Consider the following 23772-nt stretch of genomic DNA (forward strand, 5'->3'; position numbering starts at 1 on the left):
CACAGACAGGGTGTGACCCCAGAGCTGGTGTCGCCCTGGGACGTTGCCTCCATGCTGTGCTACAAGGATGCAGCTGTCTCAGGCACGTTTGCTTGCTGCCAGCCAAGCCCTCACACTGGCTGTTTGATGAGATGGGATGCCATGAGCTCTGTCCCCTGCCTAGCACATCCTTCCCCTGTACCAGGAATGTGGCAGCCACACAAGGCCCAATGCCATCCCATGACCCAATGGATGTTGACTACTCCCAAAGAGGTCCTAACGCCACATCTTTAGTGCCATCACAAACCACCAGCCGTTTTTTGGGGTGTCCAGACCCAGGGGAGACTAGTTCGAGCAGCATATCCCTGTGCTCAGGTCATGGGTGTAGGCTGGGGTGAGGATGCCACTCTCCTCCCCTATGATGAGTTGGCAGTGTCACTGGCAGTGCTGGCAAAGGCCACCCTGCTGCACAAACACATCTCTTGGCTGGGGAGCAGTGCCGTGCCAAGCCCATGTGTCACAGGGATGCCTATGGCACCAGCTGTCATGGCACAGCTCACCCTGACCCTTGGACCCATGGATTTCCATGTCCTCAGCCATAATGGCTCCACCAGGGCAGAGGGAAGCTCTCTAGGCCCCAGGGACATGGGGGAGCTACACCCTGTAGCACCCCTGGGGGACTCACCCTACAGAATCATGAGGGTTCTTCTGGTGAGGTACCATTCCCGTTGGGGATGCAGGATTGGTACCCATCCTGAGGGCTAGTGGATGCCAGTCCCAGCCCTCCTCCCTGCATGCAGGGTATCCAGCAGCCGGTGGTCCTGGTCACCCGTTTGATGGCAGGGATACCTCCTGTGCCCTGCTGGCTCAGCCCCGGCACAGGAGATGCAGGAGCCTGGGCCGTTGCCTGCCGCGGTGCCGCCCCCGGAGCCTGCGGAGGTGGAGAGGAGCCGTTTCCTACCGCTGACACCGCTGGGGGCTCGGGCGCTGCCGGCGGAGCTACAGATGCTTGCCGGAGCCGGAACGGCCGGGGGAGATTTGGCCGAGGCAGCGATCCCTGGGTGCGGATCTGCCAGCGGCAGGGACGGGATCAAAGAGCGAGAGCGCCAGCACCTGCTGGTGCCGTCGGCAGCGACACCCCCGCGCTGGCGGGGAGCCAGGCCACCGGCACCTGGCTGTGAAACCTTCCGCGGGCTGCCGGAGCGCAGGGATGAGGGCGGGATGCCAGCGGCGATGCCCACTCCAGATGGGGACCGTCACCGTTCCAGCGGTGACTCCGGGGCTGGCCAGGAACACCCCGTGGGGCGGGAAGGGGTGGCCGGCGGGCGACGTGGCGCATCCCTCCCGCGCCGTTTTTTCCGGGATGGAAGCCCGGCCCTTCTGACGCTTGATGGTTTCTCCAGGCGGAGCCGCTGCCAGCGAGGTCCCCTCAGGGCTCCAGGGCTGGGGTGATGGTGACGTCACCTGGTCACCTCGCCACGCTTGACGGGAGAGGCGGTAGTTGGACAAGTCCCAACTGGGTGAAGGGAAACTGAGGCACGGTGCTGGAATAGCACAGGAAGGTGCCCACTGTGCAGGGCTGGGCACGACATCCTTGTCCCCACCATCTCAGCGCCATCCTGTAACAGTAGGTACGGGGACGCAATGCCTGTGTGGGGGCCACCCAGCCCAAAGTCTTGCTGGTGCCTGGTCAAAGTCTTACAGCAGAGTAACCCCTGCCGTACCGGTGCCAGCTCCTCTGCTGCCCCACCCGTCCCCTCGCTGTCGCTGTCCTTCTTGCTGCCCGTAAATCTGGGCTGGGCTGGGCTAAATGCCACTCAGCACTGTGGCACAGCCAGGAGAACAAGAAGCTGTGGTGCTGGAACAGAGCCTGCCAGCATGCCAGAGTACCAGGGCTGGCAGCACGAGGGTTACTGGCAGTGGGACAGAAGGGCATTTCCCGGGCACCCTGCCTGGCACAGCTTCTGCCTACCGCTGGCCTGCCTGCGCGGCTCCGGCTTCCTGCTGAACTCACTGCCTGCCTGTGCCAGCTGCCTGCCTGCACCTGCATCTGACCTGCCTGCACCCGCTGCTGGCCCGCCCGCACTCCCTACCAGCCCACCTGCCCTCGCTGCCTGCTGGCACCCACTGCCTGCACCTGCCCACACCCGCTTCTGCCCGCACTGCTGGCTCCCGGCTCACCCCTGCACCTGCCTGCACCCCTGCCTGCCTGCAGCTCTGCCTCCCCACGCATCCTGGGCCTGCCTTCCTGCACTCCTGCACCCGCAGGTAGGGACAGTCAGGGGCACGGGGAGAACAAGGCCGGTGCGGCCCCCAAGGCAGCTCGTGTTCCCCCGCCCCGAGCCCTGCCCGCCGAGGCACGCGTGGCCCCGCTGCCGGCACCACTCGGCACTTGCTATTCTTGGCAGCGGCAGCTGGAAAATGGGAGGCAGCGGAGGAATTTTGTTTGCTCCGGGCTGGGCCCGGGCCAGACATCTGGGCTGCAGCTGAGCGGGGCGCGGGACCGGCCCCCCGTACCCCCGGTACGGCCCCGGCACCCCCCGGCACAACCCCCACGCTCGGGCAAGCGAGTGCCTGTCCCGGCGAGGAGGGAGCCCCGCCACCGCTCGTGGGCTGAGCCACACGTGTGCTGAGCTTGGCACCCTCAGCTCTGCCCCGGGGCAGCGGGTGTCACCGCGGGTACCCCCGTGAGTGTCACCCCGGGCCACTGGGGTGGCAGCAGGGGTGCGTGCGTGTGTGAGGGGCCGTGGGTGCTCGCCTGTGTCCGTGTGTGTGTGTACATGCGTGAGGTGCCCGTGTGTGTCCCCTCGCGAGCGTGTGTTCGCACACTCGTGTGCGTGTCCCTGTGCGCGCCCCCGGCCCCGCCCCGCCCCGCCCCGCGGGGCCGCCCCGCTCCCTCCCGGCGGACGCGGCGGGCGGGGCCGGGCCGGACCGAGCCGAGCCGGGACACAGGTGGGTGCCGGGGGTTGGGGGCCGGCAGGGTACGGGGATGGCCGGGGAGTGTCCCGGGACGGGGTCTCTGCGCTGCCGTAGGGGGGCTGCCCGTGCTGGTACTGGGGGGCTCGTGGCGGGGTTCGTGTCCCCTTCGGCACGGAGGGCATCGGAGGGATGACGTCGGGGTTGGCACGGGGAATTTCGCGGGCTGGATCTGCCAGGGTTGGCACCGAGGGTCTGTGGTGCTGCCGCTGCTGCCTGCCCCCCGCCCGACCCCCGTGCCAGCCGGGTCGGAGCCACGCGGGTCCGTGCCCGGGGGTCTGCCCCGGCCGCTCGGCAAGTGAGAGCAGGCGGGAGCCCCCGTGCCCCGGCACGGCCCCGGCTGGCGGCAGCCGTCGGGGCTGCCAGAGCCCGGCGGGTCCCGCGCCTCATCCCGGCGCCTCTGTAAATGCCATTAGCGCCGGCCGCCTTCGTGCCGGGACACCGGGCAGCCATACCCGGCACTGCGCCCAGCCAGGCCCTGCCCGCTGCCCGCTGCCTGCCCCGGGCTCACCTCCGCCGGCCAGCCTGGAGGGGGCTGCCCTGCCCGCAGGAGCCCTTTCCGTGCCGTGTGTATGTGACCCTCCCGGCCAGCACCCACCAGTTCCCAGCTCAGGCGGGGTAGCAGAGCCTGGGGTGATTGCACCGAACCCCGAACCCCGGGGCTGTGGTGGGGCTTTGGTTGTCACTGGTGTCCTGCTGAGGCCCCACAGGCTGTGCTACGGGTGACCTCACAGGGGATGATGATCAGCCTTGATCTGCCTGACTCAGTCTGTGGCTTGCACAAGGCACTGCAGCATGGCCAGGGGGCAAGGTGGGATCTGTGTTCTGGCACAGTGCCCCGACAACCATCACCTCCCACTCCCCAGGGGAGAGCTGCTGCTCCAGAGTCAGAGGAGGACTTTCCTACCTCCTGGTGGGCACCCATCAGAGTGTGCAGACACACCAGCATGGGCCCCTCTGGGTATCGTGGGCACCTGTTTAGCCAGAGCCCCCAAATCCTGCTCCCATTTGCATGGTGGTACAAGAAAGGCCAAGGGCTAATGTGGGGCTGTAGCAGTGGGGGAAACTGAGGCATGGGACCCCATGACCACCATCATGGACAGTTTGTCCAGTGCTCAGGAGCCCTCTGACTGCCCAGGGTGCCCTATCTAGTTGTCACCACTTTGGTGCTTGCTCTGTCCTTGTCCCCATTCCTATAGCACAGCTCTGTGCTTGCAGGCAGGAATGGGCAGAGCTCAGCGCACTCTCGCTGATGGGCTCAGACAGGCATGGGCAGGGCTGGATGCTGCTTGGCTGGGCTGCCTCTGTTTCCCCACGGGCAGGAGCAGGAGGGGTGTTTCTGAAGCCCATTATGTTTGGGATTAGATTAATGGGGACTTAAAAATAAGGAGGGATGTGGCTGGCTCACATCCCCTCCAACTACCAGGTCGAGCCCAGTGAGGGATCCCCTTATGCCGTGCCTGGAGTTGCCCTATGCTGATGCTCAGGACTCTCCAGACACTCGGCAGCATCGGGGAGGGATCGTGGTCTGGGGGCTGTGGGGAGGGGGCTGTAACCCGAGCTGAGGTCTTGTTTCTCTGCCCCAGCCGCGGCGCCACCAGCCAGACCCCGGCCATGAGCACGCTGCTCCTGCTCCTGCTTCTGCTGCGCGGGCTCGCCGCGGGCCGGCCCCCAGCCGCTGCCACCCCCCGCCTCAAGCTGTCCTTCCCCGGTGAGCACGGGACATGGGCAGGGTGGGGGGGTGCGGTCATGTCCGGGCGCTCTGGTTACGTATTAGCAGCAGCCAGCATCATCCCGAGGAACGGGAGTATCCTGGGGGCAGCAAAGTGGGGTGGGTGCAAACCCCAGCACTGGCACGTCCCTAGCGCTGCTGCCGCCCACCCCGCGGGCTATCAGGTGTTGGCACTAGCTGCCACCTTCCTTACCTGATGCCGGCCCCTCCAGGGCCACCTGCCTGTCCTTGGGGCCATGCCTGTGCTTGGGACCTCACTCCCAGCCCCCGGCATGTGGAGGCACAGGTGCCCCATCCCTGTGTGCTCCATGGCGGCACTCCCTGGCCTCAGCTGTGCCGTACCTGCTGGGAATGGTGTGCCAGCTGGAGAGCTGCTGCCGTGTCCCGACTGGCCACTCCACGGGCTCCAGCACGGCGCAGGGGGCTTTGTCCAGCGGCGGGTCTCAGCAAGAGCTCTCCTCCCAGCCTGACAAAGGGCTATTTGTTCCCGCCACGGTGGGATTAGCTCCGCAGGGCAGGGAATGGCCCCTTCTCCCCTGCTGCCGGGTGAGCGATGCAGAGATGGGTGCCGAGGGCATGGGAATCACTGCTGAGTGGTTTGGGGATGAGGCTTGGGGGACACAGGGATGGGTGTGGGGCTGGCATGGGGATGAATGCTGGGCAGGCGAGGGCTCGGTGAACCTAGTCAAGCCAGTGGGACAGGTTTGGGGGAGGGGATGGCATGGCAGGGGGCCGTGGCCTGACCCGGGCTGCCTTGGAGCGTGTCCGGGGCAGTGGAGATGGACAGGCAGTGGCGGGGCCGGGCTGAGCAGTGCCGGTGGGTCCCGGCAGAGCTGCGGGTTCGCCATGGGCTGCACCTCTTCTCGCTGGAGCACTCCTGCTGCTACGAGGCCCTGCTGCTGGACGAGGAGCGCGGCCGTCTCTTCGTGGGCGCCCAGAACCACCTCCTCTCTTTGGCCCTGGATGACATCAGCCAGCGGGGCAGGAAGGTAACGGGGCGAGGGGAACATGCTGGCGGGGCAGTGCTGACTGCTTCAGGTGCAGTGAGCATCCCCTTTTCCACCCACAGATCTACTGGCCGGCTCCCGTGGAGTGGAGGGAAGAATGCAACTGGGCCGGCAAGGACATCACTGTGAGTGATGGGGAGTGGGATGCCAGGACTGTGCCAAGGATCTGCCCCAGCACTACCTCACCCTTCATTCCCTCCATCCCCAGGCTGAGTGCATGAACTTTGTGAAGATCCTGCACCCCTACAACCGGACCCACCTGTACGCCTGTGGCACTGGTGCCTTCCACCCAGTCTGTGCCTTCATCGAGGCTGGCCAGCATGCAGAAGTGAGCCTCCCCTTGCACCACCACAGCCTCCAGCTGCTGCCACCTGCCCACCTCCCATCCTTACCCCTCTCCAGGAGCCTGTTTTCAAGCTGGACCCCCACCACACTGAGGATGGCAAGGGGAAGAGCCCGTATGACCCCCGGCATACAGCTGCCTCTGTCCTTGTGGGTAAGGGCATCTGAGCCTGGTGCTGGGTGCAGCGTGGCACAGGGGTGCCGGGGGGACCCCTATAACACTCCCCTCGGTGCCTGCCAGGCGAGGAGCTCTACTCTGGGGTGGCCACCGATCTGATGGGCCGTGACTTTACCATCTTCCGCAGCCTGGGCCGGCGTCCCTCCATCCGCACGGAGCAGCACGACTCTCGCTGGCTCAACGGTCAGTGCTGGGAACTGGGAGGGTGGGAGACAGGGGGCTACTGGCACCCTGGCACAGCAGTGTTGCTGCCTGGAGGCATCAGGGCAATGGCTCCTTCAGGCTCAGATGTGCACCGTCTTTCACTGCCTCCAGATTTCAGGGGTTCGTGTGTTGCCTCCAGACCCTCAGTGTCTGGTAGAGTCCCGTCCTCACTCTGCCTCTGCTCTGCAGCTGGGCAGGGTTGGTTCTGCACCCTTCCCTGGAACCCCAGCAGGTACTCCAGGATCCCTGGGGAGCACAGCTAGTGGAGTCATTGGAAGCACAACCCCTTTGTCCCCAGAGCCCAAGTTCGTGGCTGTTTTTTTGGTGCCGGAGAGTGAGGACCCCGACGATGACAAGATCTACTTCTTCTTCCGTGAGACGGCGGTGGAACGGCAGCAGGGGCTGGGCAAAACCAGCTTCGCCCGCATCGGCCAAATCTGCCGGGTGAGAGCGTCCACAGGCAGGTGGGCTGGGGGCCAGGGTGCCCAGGGCTGCCACCTGCTGCTGCTGACACTGATGTCCTCCTTTCCCTGGCAGAACGACATGGGCGGGCAGCGCAGCCTGGTGAACAAGTGGACGACATTCCTGAAGGCTCGGCTGGTGTGCGCTGTGCCAGGGCCTGACGGGGCAGACACCCACTTTGATGAGCTCCGTGAGTAAACAGGGATGCACCCCGCCAGTGTAACTGTGGGCAGCACTGGCAGCACTGATGCCTTCCCTGCTTGCAGGGGATGTTTTCCTGTTGCAGACAAGAGACAAGCGCAACCCTCTGATCTACGCCATCTTCTCCACCTCCAGGTCAAGCCCCTTCCCCAGGACCCTGCACATACCCAGTGGTGCCTCCCTTGCCCCCTCACATCTTTCCCCTCTCTCTCCCACCAGCTCTGTTTTCCAAGGCTCAGCTGTCTGTGTCTACACCATGGCTGACATCCGCCGGGCTTTCCTGGGCCCCTTTGCACACAAGGAAGGTCCCAACTACCAGTGGGTGTCATACCAGGGCCGTGTGCCATACCCCCGCCCAGGCATGGTATGTGGTGTAGGGGTGTCCTGGCTGGTGCCACCAGTCAGACGCCACTACGTGGGGTGGGGACGGTGGGCTGTGAGACCCTGCTTAGCCAGTGCTGTCTCCCTGCAGTGCCCCAGCAAAACCTTCGGCACCTTCGGCTCCACCAAGGACTTTCCAGATGAGGTGATCCAGTTTGCCCGTCACCACCCACTGATGTATAACCCTGTCTTGCCCCATGGCCATCGCCCCCTCTTCCTGCAAGCCTCCGTGCCCTACACTTTCACCCGCATAGCTGTGGACCGTGTCACCGCTGCTGATGGCCACTATGATGTCCTCTTCATTGGCACAGGCACGTAGTGACCCTAGGGATGGGGCAGTGAGGGAGAGTGGGGAGATGCTGGGGCTGGGACCCATGGCCTCACCCCTCCCTGCCTGCAGATGTGGGCACAGTGCTGAAGGTGGTCTCAGTGCCCAAGGAGAGCTGGCACCGCATGGAGCCACTGCTGCTGGAGGAGCTGCAGATCTTCCAGGTGAGGGTCAGGATTCCACATCCCACCAGTCAGACTTCCCCACAGCATCCCCATGTGCTGTCCATGCTCTGGGTAGTGCCGGGGCACTCCAGCTGCCAGCATGTGGGAGCCAGGATGCTGCATTCCTAGGCTGCCCCATGCACCCTTAACTCTGCCCACAGGATGCCTCCCCCATCATCAGCCTGAAGCTCTCCTCCAAGCGGGTAAGGGGGGACCCCTGGGCATTCCACGGCTCTGCCTAGACCCGTGCCACAGCATGGGGTGCTCAGCTCTGCTCTTCCCCCAGCATCAGCTCTACGCTGGCTCAACCACAGCGCTGGCCCAGCTGCCCCTGCACCGCTGTGGTGCCTATGGCAAAGCCTGTGCTGAGTGCTGCCTGGCCCGGGACCCGTACTGCGCCTGGGATGGCAACAGCTGCACCCGCTACGTGCCCAACACCAAGAGGTAGGTGCCATGCCGGGATGCAGTGCTGGGGCAGCCAGCCTGCCCCGAGGCCATGGTGAGGTGCGTGGGTCAGGCTGCTGCATCCATCGCCTTCCCACAGGCGTTTCCGCCGGCAGGACGTCCGCAATGGTGACCCCAACGTGCTCTGCTCTGAAGGTGAGCTGGGACCCGGCCGGAGTCTGGGGGCAACCCTGCCGTGGTGGGGGGCTGATAGCCAGGCTGTGTTCCCACAGATCCCAGGCGGGACACCGTGCCCCAGAAGCAACTCTACGGGGTGGAGGGAAGCACAGTCTTTTTAGAGTGCATCCCCAAATCCCTGCAAGCCCACATCCTCTGGACATACCAGCGTACCCTGAATGATCCCCAGCGAGAGGTAGGCTCCCCCTGGCCAGGTACTGCCGGTGGGGCTGTGCCGTGCCGTGCCGTGCCGAGCTGACCGCCCATCCCCACGGGTACTGCAGGTGCAGATGGACGAGCGGGTGGTGCGCACGGAGCGGGGTGTCCTGCTGCGCAGCGTGCAGCGCTCCGACGCCGGCCTCTACCTCTGCCACGCCACGGAGCACGGCTTCACCCAGCCCCTGCTGCAGCTCTCCCTGGAGGTGATCGGCGCCTGGCAGGCCACGGGCGTGGCGTCTGCCGGAGACCCCCAGCTCGCCGCCGGGATCCCCGGCCGCAAGGTCTGGTACCGGGACTTCCTCCAGCTGGTGGAGCGCCCACCGCTGGGAGCCACGGACAAGGTCTGCCAGAGGCTCTGGAGCCGGGGCAGACCCCCGCCACCGCCCCGCACTCCCGCCGGGCCCCCCGGCCGCGGGCAGGGTGAGGAGCCGCGCAGAGCCCGCCGCCGGCGCACCCACGAGGGGCCGCGGGCCGAGCGGGGGCCCCGCAGCGCATCCCCCTGGTGACCCGGGGGTCGGCCCCGGGCACCGGGCTCTGCCTAGGAGCGGGGCCGCAGGTGGGGCCCGGCCTCGGCCGCCCTGCCGGCAGCACTGCGTGGGCAGTGGCGTGGGGGCTGCAGCTCCGGGGCCGCAGGAGGGCAGCCGGGCTGAGCAGCCCCCCGAGGGGCTGCCGACTGCCCTTGCCACCGGATCCAACACCGGTGGGGACCCAGCCGGCTGCCGGCATCGCAGAGTCACCGAAATATTTATTAACGACTGTTACTATGAATGTAAACTGCGGGGCCAGGCAGTGCCCCCCCAGCATGGCACTGCGGGAGGACGGCACAGCAGGGTCACGCTCGGGTCCCAAAAGGGCTACGGGCAGCAGTGGGAGCACGGAGGGGCAGCACAGGCACTGGTGGGACGCAGGAGGAGGGGGGCATAAAGGGGAGATGTTGGGGGGCATAAAGGTGGCACCCACTGCTCTGGGTGTAGAACAGTGGCACAGGGGACCTTGTACTAATTGAGCACAATAAAGCAGATTCAGCCGCCCAGGGTCCCGCGTCTGACCCAGAGGCCCAGGAAGCGCTCGGGGGCAGCCCGGTGCCCCTGAGCATGAACGCACTCTGGCACACAAGCCTGGAGGGGTGGGATGTTCGACAACACTGGAGGACTGAGGGGAGAAAACACCTCCAGGGACATTGCCAAGGTTGATGGGTTTACCACAGATTTACAGCTCCCCGTGCTTTCAGCTCCACTTTGCTTTCTGGAAGATGAAAACCAAACTTCTCCCGTGCCAATAGGCAGCAATTACGGCAGTGACCGAAGGTGACCTCGAGTCTGCTGCCTCCTGCTGTCTGCGCTGGCACCAGGACCCCTGGTGGCGCTGGCCACATCCCACAGCCTGTGGTGACACCATGCTACCAGCACAAACCATGTCCCAGCACTGGTTGCCCCTCAGCCTCGACACTTGAGCGCCCAGCATGAGGACAGGCAGGCAGTGGTGCAGGCAGGAGCAGGCAGATAAAAGAGCTCTTTTTTATTCCTGAGGTCCAGCTGGCAGCAGACTAGCGTCCTTGACCCCACCAAGCACCCTGGGGTCAGGGAGCACCACTTTACTGCACCTCTGTGTCCCTGTGCCATCCCTGCAGCTTGTGGCATTGAGGTCCCCCCTCATCCGAAGGTGTTGGTGACCCCAACCCCTTTGGCTACCCCATGTGACACTTGTCACTGTCCCCAACAGAAGAAGCAGCACAAGGATCTACTAAGTATTTATTTCCAGCATGACAGGAGGGTACACAGGGGCATGGGCTGGTGCTGAGGGCAGTGCTCAGGAGGGCAAGCAGGCAGGGAGCTAGGGGAGCTGGGGGCCTGCACCCCCCCGGAGCCGCAGGAGCAGGTAGATTGTGCTCATGGGCCTGATGTCGTAGTGCTCCAGCGTGTGCTGGTCCTGCAGCTCCTTGGAGCCGTAGGTCAGGCGCTGCTCGCTGGCAGGGGGCCCCTGCCGGGCCTGGATCTGCTCCTTCAGCCGTCGGACAGTGTCGGTGGGCAGCACCGTGTAGGGCGTGGTCCGATTCTTATCATCCTTCACCAAGACTTCCATCCTCTGGGGCTCAGGCTTCAGCAGCAGCGCCAGCGTGGTGTTGTAGAAGATGCCGTGCGTGGCCAGGGTATCGCAGTCCTGTAGGGTGATGTTGTTTCTGCCTGGCTCCTGCTGTGCCAGGCGCTGTACGTATGGCGAGATGCCCCATGTCTGGTGGATCACGTCCTTCAGCTGCCCGATGGTGGTGTAGGGGCTGACACGCTGCGTCAGTCTGGTGCCTGACAGCTGCACCACCTCAATGGTCACGGGCCGGGCTGGCTGCAGGGACAGGAGAGCGGGTGGGCAAAGACAGCAGGGACAGGGGTGGGGGACATGACGCTCACAGGCTCAGGAAGCCTTACCTGCACATTCCAGGGCTGGACGTTTGCGAGGCAGGGCAGTGAGACGCAGGAGCTGGCAGCTGCCTGTGCCATCAAGTTCCAGTCCTTGTCTTGGCCCAGGATCCCCGTGGGGTCAGCAGGGTCCAGGATGACAGGGCTGCAAACACAGAGTGGGCATTGCTGTCAGCCCTGGGCAGTACCATGGGGCCAGCAGGCACAATCCTACCGGGCATGGTCCTCACCGGGGTCTGCTCAGCAAGCCCTTGACATGGGCACCAATCTCTCTGTGCTGGAGTGAGTAGTACTTCTCCCAGTAGATGCAGATGTCCCGGTGCCGGCCCAGCAGTCCCAGCACTGTGCGGAAGCCCTGAGCCATGTCAAAGTTGCAGGCGGAGCCTGTGCCCTCCTCCCAGGCATAGATGGTCAGCAGCTCCAGGGCATACTTAGGGGGCAGGTCCGCATTGGGGTACTGTGGTTTCAGCAGCTGGGGAGAAGACAGATGGAGGTGAGAGCTGGCTGGGAAGGGTGTCTATTGGGAACTGGGACAGCTGGGCAGCCCTCACCTCCTTGTACCAGTACTTGACCAGGCGCAGGAGGTCCTTCAGCTTGGCAGGGCGATGCTTCACAAACAACTTCTGCAGCTCAGTGAAGCAGGGGGAAAACTCCCCGGGTGGGCTGCAGGTATACAGGAGCCTCACATACACTTCTGGTTTTGGTGGGGCATCCTGGGTCACCTGCCCTGTGGGGTGAGAAGGAGGGTGAGAGCCATCCCAGCACTGACACCACTGTCTATCCCTGTGCCAGTCTGCAGCCCTTACCCAAAGCATCATAGGCAGGCAGGATGTCCACATCAATGGACTCTCCAGTCTCCATGGAGGACAGAGTAAGGCTGAGGGAGCGTGGTGTGCTGTCAGGACCTTTGTACCTGGGCTCACCAATGCACACATCAAACTGCAAGCTCTCCCTGCAGTCCTTCAGCCTTTCCATGATCGAATCCAGGATTTCTTTTCTGTTTTTCTTCTGGTCCTCATAGCTGAGTAAGCAGGTGAGGAAGAGCACCACATCAGCATCAGAGTTGTTCTTCAGAGCTGTGCCCTTTCCTGCTGATCCACCCTGCAGAGAGAGACCCTGCCTGCTCAGCACTACTGCCAGCACCAGAATCGGTTGCCACCACTCCTGGAACTGCCAAGGGAAACTGAGGCAGGGCAGGAGCTGGAGCATGGGACAGTGGGAAGGGTGGCAGTAAGGGTGTCAGCTGGCCCCCAAGCCAGGCAGCACTCACCTTGACGGTCTTTAGGACGTGGATATTATCTTCAAAGCACTTCCTCTTCAGGAATTCACAGATTTGCCACACTGTCCCCTTCACCTGCGCGGTGAACTCTGGGCTGGGCTGCAGGGTTTTGGCGATCCAGCCATCCAGCTCCCTGGCAGTCACTGTTCTCAGTCCGTTCATGGATGCCACCGGGTCCACATTCATGTTGACGGGTGTATCGTTCCCTTTGCCCTCTTCTGACTCGTTATCTCCTACGTCTACTCCCTCCTGCAGCATTCCACCCACAACAGACTGTCTGCAGCAGCTTTTAAACCTTCCCGGGCCGCCGCCCCGATGCGTCACCGCTGGGAACTTAAGGTGGCCCCAGGTCGTTTCCACGGGATGCTCCGGGTGTCTCCAGTGCCACCACTGCGGGGGCTGGGAGGGGGCAGGAGTGGCTGCGGGTCACCCTGACATCCAGCTCGGGTGGCGGTGGCAGAGGGAGCTGCCTGCAGGCTGGCTCCGGGGTGCTGTGGGGCCTCACAGCCCCGGTGCCTTCGGTGACACAGGATCTCCCGAAAGGCAGAGCCCCACTGCAGGCACCAGTCCCCCGCTGGGGCTCAAGTGTCCGGGCTGGGGCACAACCAGTGCTGGGACACAGCTCAGGCAGTGCCATGGTGTGAGCAGGGGCAATGGGATATGGCAGTGCCACCAGCTACCTTGGTGTCACCACGGGCAATGGAATGAGGCTGTCACCAGTGTCAGCAGATGCCCGGCATCGCTGTAGGCAACGAGATGCAGACATAACCAGTTTCACCGAGGCTCCTGGTGCCAACACCGTCGGTGGGACACGGCTGACGCTGGCATCACCAGGAAGGCTGAGCCCTCCCCTGCAGTGGGATGCGGCCGGTGCAGCATCAGCAGAGCCCCCGGTGCCCCTCGATGCCGGGAGCAGGAGGCAGCAGGCAGTACGCGTAGGATGCTGCAGCCCGTGCTGCCTTAAGCTGAGAGATCGAGAGTTTCGGTTTCTGTTCCCGACGCAATTTCAGTTTCTGGCTCTGCCAAGCTGGAAACGAAAGTGCGAAGGAGCCCGCGACTGCCACCCTGGCCCAAATAACAGGGAAGAGCCAAATGACAGAAACGCACACCTGGGAACTCGGCTCGGGGCCAGGCGGATGGGCGGGGGCTGTAGGCAGAGCGGGGTGTGCTCCTGGGAGCAGGGGCTGGAAGAGGAACAGCATGGGGAATGGGGGCAGGAGCAAAAAGGGGCAGGGAGTCGGGACATGAGCAGGAGACAGGCAGAGGCTGGGGGGAGGGAGGAGAAGGGACAGGGACAAGGATGGGGCAGGGAAAGGTCAGCAGGAGGGGCAGGGATATGAATAAGAGGGAGATAGAGTCCATTTGGGGTCAGAGACAGGGATAGGGGTACAGATAGAACAGAGGAGAGATGGGCAGGGTTACAGGGATGCAGGCAGGAGCAGGGATATGTGTCCCCTTAGTACTGGGTGACAACAAGGCAGGAATACAGGCAGGGGCAGGGATATTAGGAGGAGAGGCAGGGAGAGGACCTGCACTGGGGACAGGGTTACAGGCAGGGGCAGAGCTGTGTGCAGGGACAGGTGTCTTGAACATTTCACACCTGAGGAGCAAGACCAGGACACCAAGATGAGCATGACAAGAGACATTCTTTATTCACCCAGGGGTTGTCCCAGCCAAACCGAAGCACCCCAAACGTGGTTCACATCTGGGTCTCACACCCTTCAAGTGCTGGGGTACAACAAGGCTCCACAGATTTCCCGCTGTCCCCATGGCTTAGTAAAGCCAGTGCAATTGTGTGGCTTTGGCATCCTTCTTTCCTCGTTCTGGAGTCAGTGTCACTATGTCAAGGGGTACTTATCTGCAAGGCCAGATGGTGGGAGGTCTAGGCTGGGGGCCTTATCTGCCTGCCTACCCAACCACAGCTATGCAGTGTACAGCATAACAGGGGGCATATAGATCTTAGTAAGGGCCAAGCCATTTCATACTAGAAAGACTAATTGATGCTTTACTTAGGGAATGTCCTAACAAGATGCAGGCAGGGGCAGGGACAAAAGAAGGGATACGGGCAGGGATAGTGAGTAGCCAGGGATGAAGATAGAGCCAGGATAGAGACAGGGCAGGGATGTGCAGAAAATCACGTTAGGAGAAGCCAGTGTCCATAAAGGAGGCAGAGGAGTCCTGCAACTTTATTCGAATAAAGGGAGAGACTCCACTGGGACATATCCCCACAGAATTTCTCTCCTGACATTCACGATGCAGCCTTCTTTCATCCTAACTCCCGGCTGCGTGTTGCCCTCTTCCTTTTCCCATTGGCTGAGGTAGTAGGAAGGTACAGCCTTCCCGAACCGCCTACCACATGTTCCGCCCTTAAACCTGTCATTTGCCCGTGAAGTTCAGATGTTCAGGCTGAGTTCTGCAGTAGACTTTGTGCTGATCCATTTGTCTATTGCCCTAAAGTTCAGGAATTCGAGCTATAGTCAAACTGTCTGGGTTCTGTACCAAACCTATGAGGCTTGAGGTTAGTAGAGACTTTAAGACCCCTTTCAAAGACATGAACACCCATTTCTCCTAAAGACCCTCACCCATCGAATTGTTTGTAAAGACATCGGTAGTCATCTTTCCTGTCAGGGACCAGGGATGAAGTTAGCGTCAGGACGGGGAGAGGGGCAGCGATACGGGCAGGGATGCTGAGGGAACAGGGATGAACATAGCGCCTGGACAGGGAGAGGGTCAGAGAAAGGGGCCGGGAGGCGAGCAGGGACAGGGACAGGGACAGGGACAGGGGCTGGGGGCAGCTCTCGCGGCGCATGCGCAGATGGCGGGGGCGCTCCCAGGGGGCGGGGCGGGGGCGGGGCCATCCAGGCGGGGGCGGGGCGTGGGGTCCGCGCGCGCCGGCCATGCCGCGCTCGCGCCGAGCCGCGCGCCGTGAGTGAGGGGGCCCGGGGGAGGGGAGCGGGGGTCGGGGCCGCGTGTGACAGGGCCGGGCCGGCAGCGCCGGGTTCGCAGCGCCGGAGTCACACGAGTCTGCTCCGAACCCGCAGGCGGCACCGGCAGCGCCCGGGCGAGCTCGCCCGGCAGCGAGGAGGAGGCCGGCAGCGAGGTGCTGAGCCACTGCAGCAGTGCCAGCGAGAGCGCCGGCCCCGCTGACGAGGGAGCAGGTGAGCCACACGGACCCCATGGTGACCCCCACGTGGGTCGCGCTGTGTCCCGCCCTCGGGCTTCCCGGCTTCACGTGGTGCCGCCCGGGCAGGGAGCGAGGCGGCGAGTGAGCAAGGCCAGGAGGAGGAGGTGGAGGACAGGCTGAAGGAGCACATGGACAACCTCCTGGACAAGAGGTGAGGAGCGGCTGTCACCCCGCGGGCGCTCCGGGCGCGCTGCCCGGCCCTGCCAGCGCTGCCAGCCGCGGGCAGGGACGTGCCCCGTGCCGGGATAGCCCAGCCCGTGACGTCCCGCGGTGTCTCGCAGCGCCAAGGCGCGGCAGGCGGCACTGCAGAGCCTGCGCCTGGCCCTGTCCTCCAGAACCCTGTCCGAGTTCCTGCTGGAGCGCCGCCTCACGCTCACCGACTCCCTGGAGAAGTGCCTCAAGAAAGGTCAGGGTGCGGGCGGGCGGGGGGCGGCGGGGCCGGGGAGCCGTGACTGAGGCAGGTCTCTCGTGCTGCCCACAGGTAAAGGGGAAGAACAGGCGCTGGCGGGCACCGTCCTCACCCTCCTCTGCCTCCAGATGGGCTCTGGCCCGGAGGGAGAAGAGGTGTTCCGCAGCCTGAAGCCGCTGCTCGTCAGTGTCCTGACAGACAGCACAGCCAGCCCCAGCGCCCGGCAGAGCGTAAGCCTGGCCCCTTTCCTCCTGGGAGCATCTCCGTGGTGGGGAGAGCCCGGGCAATGCCTTTGGGAGCCTCTGCAGTCCCGGGAGGGTGACAGGATTGGGTGCTGTTGAGTGCTCTGGGGCAAAGCAGGGGCACCCCAACCTGGCTGCCCCTTAGCTGGGTTGCTGGATCAGGCCCGGCATGACCCAGCTGGGCCTGATCTAACTCTGTTTCTCTAACTTCTCTTGCCAGTGTGCCATGGCCCTGGGCATGTGCTGCTACATTGCTGCTGCTGACCTCGAGGTAACTGCGCCTGGGTGTCATCTGTACCCCTGCAAGAGGGCACCCAGGGGCTGCCAAGCCACCTGCCCTCAGCCCACAGTGCCAGAGCAGCCTGGAGCTGAACTGGAGTAGGGGTACGGGGACATCACTGACAGCCTAGCCCCCTTCCCTGGGCAGCCTGGAGCTGAGCTGGGGGGCGCCAGCAGATGGGGTGTTGTGGGTGGAGTAGCTTCCCCTGTCCCAAGGGGCTCCTGGCACCCCTTGGTATAGTGGATCCCCTTTGGTCCCCAGGGCACAGCTCAGTGTGGCATCGCCATGGCAGCTGTGGTCTGACTGGCACATTTTCTCTCCTCCAGGACCTGGTTTCATGCCTGTCCTGCTTGGAGGGCATCTTCAGCCCCCCCAGCACAGGTGAAGGGGACTCAGGACCTGCCCAGCATGGGCCTCTGCACTGCAGCGCGCTCCAGTCATGGTCCCTGCTCCTCACCATCTGTCCCCCCTCCCACCTCAGGAGCATTTTGGACAAGTGAGTGGGGTGTGGAGTGAGTGGAAGCTGGTGTGGGGCAACCAGCTGTGGAGCACGGAGCCCTTGGGGCAGTGCTTGGCCTCTCTGATGCCCTCTTGCCTCCCTGTCCCAGTCACTGGCTGCAGCTGCCCCCACTGCTGACCAGCAGCAGCGTTGCCCTGCGCATCCTGGCTGGGGAAACAATTGCGCTGCTCTTCGAGCTGGCCCAGGACCTGGAGGTAAGGCATGGGCTGTGGCAATGGGAGCAGTGGGTGGGCACTAAGCAGGCAGCAGGGAAGGAGCTGCTGTGACACCCTGACATGCCCTGGCTGAGTTGGCATTGACCAGCAGGCACCCAGGCAGAGGGGCTGGCTCCAGTGATCCCCCAGCCCTGTCCTAGCCATGGCAGTGGGCAGTGCCTGGAGCTCATCCCTCTAAATCCCCTGCTTTTTGGCAGGAGGACTTGTGCCACCAAGATACAGAGTTCCTGTGTGCCCAGCTCAAGGTCCTGGCTACTGAGAGCAACAAGTACCGAGCCAAGACAGACCGACGGAGGCAGCGATCCATCTTTCGGGACATCCTGCGTTACATCGAGGTACCAGAGCCTGGTGCTGCCCTGCTCTGCCCCTGTGTGCCTGCTTCCCAGCTGCCTGATGATTCCTCTCTGGAGAGCCAGGGGACATATAGGGCTGGTGCCAAGGTTATTGCTGATGCCCCTCTCTCTGCTCAGAGTGGGGAGTACCAGGAGGAGACCGTCCGATTTGGCCTGGAGTGCATGTACCTGGACAGCTGGGCACGCCAGCGCACTTACCAAGCCTTTAAGGAGGTGTTGGGCTCCGGCATCCACCACCACCTCCAGGTATGAGCTAGGCAGATGCACCAGGGAGTGCTGGGCTGATGCTGGTGGGTGTTGACAGACCCCTGCTTTCACAGAACAATGAGCTGCTACGGGAGATCTTCGGCCTCGGGCCCCCCTTGGTGCTGGATGCAGCTGCTCTGAAAGCCAGCAAGGTCTCCCGCTTCGAGAAGGTGGGTGCCACCTCCTACATTTGTGCCCACAGTGCCTGAGTGTGGGGGGGGTTCCGGGGAGGTGGGCAGAGGGGCATCCCCAACCCTAATCTCTCCTTCCCTCTCCTTCCAGCACCTCTACAACTCAGCTGCCTTCAAAGCGCGCACGAAAGCCCGGAGCCGCGTGCGGGACAAGCGGGCGGATGTGCTGTGATGGGCACAGGGGGCAGAGCCCCCAGCCCACCTGGACTGCAGACCCAGCACTGTGAGGGGCAGGTGCCCCCAGCCCTCGGGCTTTTATTCACGTACAGCAGAGTATTTAATGCCTGGAGCTGCCCCAAGGGGGGGCTGCCCCCTCTTTTATTTTTTTAACCAAAAAATAGGAAGGATAAAAGAAGAGCAGGGGGAGGTGGTGGCATGCTGCCATGTGCCTGCTCTGTGGCTGGGGATCCATGTGGCACAGTGGGAGGGGGTCTCACCTAGGCTCCTGCAGCCACTTTCAGTGGCAGGGCTCGTGTGTACCCTCCCTAGTCCTGCAGGGGCACCAGGGTGGCCTGGCACAGCCTGAAGGGTGGGTGGGAGGGCAGAGCTGTGCAGGGCTGCAGAGCAGCTGGTCCTGGTGTCTGTGCCTGTGGCAGGAGTATTCTCCCCACCCTGCTATGCTGGGTACAGCCCCTGCCTCCCCAGCCAGCCTGGCATCAGCGATGGTGGCAGAGCAGTGTGGCTCTGCCCAGTGCTGCCAGCTGCCCACTCTCAATCCTTTTCCAGCCAAAAGCGTTATATGAAATAGTAATCTTGTGGGAAATTAATTACGGGGGGGGGCCACTGCCCAGGCGGGCATGGGGCCATGCCAGTTGGCAGTGCCTGCCACCCTGGGAATGTATCTATCATGGTGATTTTCTAAGACTTTGATTGTAAGAGGTAATTAAAAGGCTAAATAAAGTATGCCTTCTGCCTTGTTAAGACGAAGGGCTGTCACTGGGGTGGATGCAGGTCCTTACAGCCCAGTTTCTTTCTCTCACAGCCTGGGGCAGGGTCCAGGATTGCCCCTGTACCCCAAGGGGCAATGCTGCCAGGTCTCAGTGGGTAAGGCTGCCCGCTCCCCCCTCCTGCCCTTCGGTGCCCCTTCCCGTGGTGGCCCAGAGCCCATGGTGGGGCCAGGGGCAGCTCAGCGGTGCCCGCCAGGCTGGGCACTGGCGTTGAGGCGAGCCCAGAGCTGCCTGCTGGCTGCCCGCAGCTGGTGCACGGCGTCCTCCTGGCTCTCCAGCCACTGGGCCAGCGCCCGCACAGACTGGCTCTGCAGGACTGCGGGGAGAGGATGGGAACGTGCTGAGCGTGGGCAGCTTGGTCCCCCACAGTTCCCCGTCTCCCCACCCTGCCAGTGCCACGTACCACTCAGGTAGATGGCCAGTGTGGCCAGGACCAGGCTCGACAGTGCCAGGAGCGCCAGCAGGGCCAGCAGCAGGGGGTGGCCAGGGCCGAGGCAGGGGCAGGGGCTGGCGGGGGGCACGGGGCGCAGGCTGGGCAGGAGCGGCGGGGGCACGGGGGACACGGGCCGAGGTGGGGGCCGGTGCAGGCTGCTGGAGGGAGCCGGGCCATTGCCTGCAGGCAGGGGAGAGAAGGGGTCAGAGCCTGGCCACGGGCACAGCCGGGTCTTACACAGCCCCCCTGCCCCCTCTCACCCTCCGTGCCCTTGTGCCCGCCCGAGGCCCAGTACAGGTCGCTGATGGACTCCACGGGGCGCAGGCTGATGGCTCCAGACTCACTGCTGTCGGGGTCCCCAGGCTCTGCTGGCGCAGCACCCTCAGCCCTTCCCATGCTGTCTGCTGGAACAGAGGCAAAGGGTCAGCCTGTGCCCTGTCCACAGCCACTGCCTGCCCTGGGCACCCCTGTGGGACCAGAGCCCTGCCGGGGAATCTCAGCCACGGCAGCCCGGTGCTGCACCAGGGTAGGCAGCCAAGGCTGGTGCTCCTTTGGTCCAGCCCTGCAGCCACAGTGGGCAAGCACTGGCTGTGCCCCCCCGGCCCCACCGCTGTCATCGCAGCAGTTAGCGGGTGCCTGGTGGCCACGATCCCGGAGCCTTGTTAGTGGGGCTGGAATCTGGCCCTGGCTTGGGGGCAGGAATGTGCCACCCCCCAGCCAGGATAGCCCAGGCACTGTGGGACTGGCTAGGGCTCCAAGGGCCAGCTGGAAGCTGGTGGGCAGGTGCAGTGCAGTGCCAGTCTGTGATGTGATCCGGCTTGCCCCGCAGGTACTGTGCTGCTTGGGGGTGCACAGATGGAGATGTGGGGTGTATGCTGTGCCAGGGGGCCCTGGTGCCCATTGCCCTAGTGAGCACATCACATGGAACTGAGAGGGCTTTTTGGAAGTAGGCATTCCTCCAGCACTGTTTTGGGAAGCAACCATGCCTGCATTGGGGTAGAGGGAAAAGATTATTTTCTAGTTGTTTGTGTATTTTTGAGCAGTGGGCAGGGCCCACGCACTGTGCCCTTGGCAGAGCATGGCAGGCTGGCAGTGTGCCCACTTCCAATCCCTCCCGGGGTCAGTGGCGTGTTGCAGGGCAGCGTGGCGCCGTGCTGCTGCTGTCCAGACTGTGTGTCACCCAAAGGGCTGGCAGGCATCAGGGTTGGGGGGCCTCAGCCGGTACCCAGGGCCTCCTCAGACCCTCCCCACAGCCCTACCCTTGGCCAGGGACTGCTCCACAGATACCCACATCACCCCTCACCCACTTGCCCCAGGTGGGGGGGCACAGCTGATCACATAGGTTTGCTGCAGGGGGCTGTGCGTGCCAGCTGCCTGTACCCTCCCCAAACCCTGCTGCCCTATGCCTGCAGCCCTCCAAGACCCCCTTCTTCCCTGGGCAGGCATCTCTGCCCACAGCCCCCATGGCAGAGGGCACCATATGTCCACTGCTTCCATCCCAACCCCACAGCCTTGCATCGCCCGGTATCCCCTGGGGTGCTAGAGCCCCTGCCAGCCCCAAGCCCACTCCCCAGTGTACCTTCTGCAGCCTCCCTGGGCATGGCTGCCTGAGCCTGGGAGCGTGAGCGGGCAGTGAGGTGGTGCAGGGCCCCCAGGAGCTGGGCACTGGGTTCCCGGTGCGCCAACTGCGCCGCTTAAAATAGGACAGTGAGAAACACGGTTGGGGGGCGATAAAAATAGCTGTGGGGAGGGGGGCCTGGTGGCGTGGTCAGGGCTGCTGGCAGCACAGTGCCAGTGGCAAAGGGATAGCAGGTTGTGGCAGTGCCCCATGCCCCCTTTCCCAGGGTAAAGGGGCTGCCAGCTCACACGATCAGGGCAGAGCCCATGCAGGAAAACTGATGCACTGCTGGACCCATCCAGAGCCAAACTGGGGTCTGTGCTGCCTCTCAGCAGCAAAGGCAATTGTGCCCAGCATGGAGACACAACAGAGTCTCCCAGCTTTGCCCACAAAAACCACGCAAGCCGTGCCAAGAGAATTTATTTAGGTTAATGAGACAATAGGAAATGCCTGCAGCGGCACTGCTGGGTAGGGGACCATGGCGGTCCCTGGCCTTTGTCACCAGCCCCACGTTGCCTGTGGCAGGCAGGTGTCAGAGGATGTGAGATCCTTGTGCCCATAGAGGCTGTGAGCGTGGGCAGGCACCTGGCAGGAGGTGGCAGGGCTGAGCCATACCCGCTGGGCACAGCCTTTCCCTGCCCAGCCACGGTAGCAGTGGCAGCGGAAAGCAGCCCACGGGCTGGCACCGGGGCCAAGGTGCAGGAGGCTGCCCAGGTCGTGGGGCTGCCGGCGCACACAGCGCCCATGCCCATGGCACTGCCCATAGCTGCATTCTCGGGCTGCTGCCGTCACGTTGGCCACGTAAGGACCCAGGGTGGACACGAGGTAGTGGCGCAGGTTGGCACAGCTTTCCTGGGGAGGAAGCACCAGTGAGAACCCGCCCCAGCAACAGAGACCTGGCCAGCCCTCCCTGGTGGGCACGGGGGATGTGGCCACCCCATACATCCCACACCCTCTCCTGCTGCCCACTGCCTCCAGTGCTGGGGGGCCATACTCACAGCCGAGTGGGAGTACGACAGGTCCCCCCAGAGCACGAGTCCAGCCGCTCCCAGTGCCGCGCTCTCCCCGATGGTGTGCACCAGGTCAGCCTGCCAGGAACAGAGACGTGACCCGTCTGGGGGCACAGCCTCTGTCCCCGCGCCAACCAGAACCCCGCACGGCACCGCGGCCAGCTCCGGCCCCGCAGCGCTTACCAGCTGCAGGAAGCGGGAGGAGCGGCGGAAGGAGAGGCGGGAGTAGGCGATCACGGGCAGGAGGCCGTGGGCCCCGAGGGCGGCCACGCGCAGGGCCTCGCGCAGCCGGTGGTGCACGAAGCGGCGGCGCAGGGCGGGCGGCAGCGCCAGCGGCAGGTAGATGCTGGGGTAGAGGGCAGAAGAGGCGGCCCAGAGCCAGCCCAGACGGTTGTTACGCTGCACCTCCGCCGGCTGGCACCGCCCGGTGTAGTTTGCCTCCTTGGCCCAGTTGCTGTTGAGGCAGTCAGGAAAGCGGTAGAAACCCCAGAGCCCCCCAGGGCGCAGGGCTCGGCCCACCAGAAGCGTCTCCTCCATCAGAGCCTGTGCCGCCCGCTCGAACTCCAGCTGGGCCAGCCGGAGCTGCTGCCGTGCCGGCAGGAAGCCGTGCTGCTCCCGCACCCACTCCTCTGAGGCTGTCCGGTATATCCTTTTGGCTCCCCAGTTTTGGGCCCACAGGGGCCTCCACTCCTCCCAGTCCACCACGGCCAAGCCATGGAAAGCAGGTCGCAGGAGGAGGCGGATGTCCTCGGCCACCCTGTTGATGTGGGCGTCAAGGGAGACACGCTGGGGGAGGCCCCCGTTATGGGGCACACCGTGCTGTGACAGGTAGGGGTACAGCCCAAACTTGTTCTTGTAGAAGATTGTGATGTTCTGGCCGGCAAAGTGGCCACCCTGGTTCTCCACGATGCCGTAGTCGCTGAGGGGCAGCCCTATGCCAAAGCGGTGCTGGCAGCGCTCGGTGGGGACATTCCACACCACGGCAAAGGGCTGCCCGCCTGCCAGGGGCTCGGGTGCCGGGCTCTCCTCACTGGCAGTGCCCAGTGCCAGGCAGGCCCACAGTGCCAGCACCAGCACCATCCCGCCTCACCAGCTGCTTGCGGGGCCAGCACCCTGCGAGGAAAGGAGAGCCGTGGGGGTGAGGCTGTGGGATGCAGTGGACATTCCAGCAAGTGGAGTGGCACTGCAAGCCACTGACCCTGGTGCCTCAGTTTCCCTGCTGGCTCCCAGTCTTGCCTGTGGTGGAAGCACCAAAACTCCCTGGTCCCCGTTTCAGCACAGTACTGAGCCAGGCTGGATTACCTGCTGAAGGACTGAAGTCCCCCCAAGAAGCATGGTGGGGCCAAAGAGGCAGCTCTGTCCCTTACATCCCAGGCAGAGCCAGAGGGGTCTGGTGCCCCTGCCCAGCACTGGCCAGCTGCCCAGAATGAGGGGATTAGGCGGGGAATGGGCCCAGGGCCGCGTGACACAGCGAGGACAGCGCTAATCCCTCGCTGCCAGGCCGGACGCTCTCTCTGACCTTCCCGCTCCCATGCCTCTGGCCCTCACTGACACCAGCTGCCTTAGGGGGGTTTGGCCACCTGCCCCCCTCACTGCGCAGTGCAGGGGACCCGATTCTGCAGCCCTGCCACCATTCC

General features: G+C 63.9%; 5 protein-coding genes across 5 annotated transcripts; 2 read left to right on the forward strand and 3 right to left on the reverse strand.

Annotated features, from left to right (window-relative positions):
- Positions 1 to 2911: 2911 nt before the first annotated feature.
- SEMA3B (semaphorin 3B) lies at positions 2912 to 9343 on the forward strand. The gene is made up of 18 exons (XM_084214473.1): positions 2912 to 2931; positions 4542 to 4666; positions 5519 to 5676; positions 5757 to 5819; positions 5903 to 6022; positions 6097 to 6190; positions 6278 to 6397; positions 6717 to 6862; positions 6956 to 7070; positions 7147 to 7216; positions 7301 to 7445; positions 7554 to 7773; positions 7863 to 7954; positions 8116 to 8157; positions 8241 to 8398; positions 8499 to 8554; positions 8632 to 8771; positions 8860 to 9343. The coding sequence occupies exons 2-18, from the start codon at positions 4570 to 4572 to the stop codon at positions 9298 to 9300; spliced, it is 2277 nt and encodes a 758-aa protein (XP_084070599.1). The 5' UTR covers positions 2912 to 2931; positions 4542 to 4569; the 3' UTR covers positions 9301 to 9343.
- A 1236-nt stretch (positions 9344 to 10579) lies between these two features.
- On the reverse strand, positions 10580 to 12713 carry LOC311158766 (2'-5'-oligoadenylate synthase 1-like). Its single transcript, XM_084214364.1, has 6 exons — positions 12479 to 12713; positions 12015 to 12309; positions 11760 to 11935; positions 11439 to 11680; positions 11218 to 11353; positions 10580 to 11134 (listed from the first exon to the last, which is right to left on the reverse strand). Exons 1-6 carry the CDS (start codon positions 12671 to 12673, stop codon positions 10628 to 10630), a joined length of 1551 nt encoding a protein of 516 aa, XP_084070490.1. The 5' UTR covers positions 12674 to 12713; the 3' UTR covers positions 10580 to 10627.
- A 2655-nt stretch (positions 12714 to 15368) lies between these two features.
- On the forward strand, positions 15369 to 18607 carry IFRD2 (interferon related developmental regulator 2). Its single transcript, XM_084214352.1, has 12 exons — positions 15369 to 15412; positions 15529 to 15645; positions 15738 to 15822; positions 15953 to 16077; positions 16153 to 16310; positions 16543 to 16593; positions 16929 to 17098; positions 17211 to 17316; positions 17535 to 17672; positions 17808 to 17936; positions 18011 to 18106; positions 18219 to 18607. Exons 1-12 carry the CDS (start codon positions 15385 to 15387, stop codon positions 18297 to 18299), a joined length of 1284 nt encoding a protein of 427 aa, XP_084070478.1. The 5' UTR covers positions 15369 to 15384; the 3' UTR covers positions 18300 to 18607.
- A 646-nt stretch (positions 18608 to 19253) lies between these two features.
- On the reverse strand, positions 19254 to 21108 carry LSMEM2 (leucine rich single-pass membrane protein 2; the record flags this gene model as incomplete). Its single annotated transcript, XM_084214387.1, has 4 exons — positions 19254 to 19390; positions 19478 to 19687; positions 19768 to 19908; positions 21087 to 21108. 4 exons carry the CDS (start codon positions 21106 to 21108, stop codon positions 19254 to 19256), a joined length of 510 nt encoding a protein of 169 aa, XP_084070513.1.
- Positions 21109 to 21588: 480 nt separating this feature from the next.
- Positions 21589 to 23758, reverse strand: HYAL3 (hyaluronidase 3). Its single transcript, XM_084214334.1, is given in 4 exon segments — positions 21589 to 21977; positions 22124 to 22213; positions 22319 to 23221; positions 23225 to 23758. Coding segments are annotated over 4 exon segments (1422 nt in total). The 5' UTR covers positions 23300 to 23758; the 3' UTR covers positions 21589 to 21623.
- Positions 23759 to 23772: the final 14 nt, after the last annotated feature.

This window comes from Fringilla coelebs (genome assembly GCF_963513975.1).
Source record: "Fringilla coelebs genome assembly, chromosome: 13".
Lineage (NCBI taxonomy): Eukaryota > Metazoa > Chordata > Aves > Passeriformes > Fringillidae > Fringilla > Fringilla coelebs.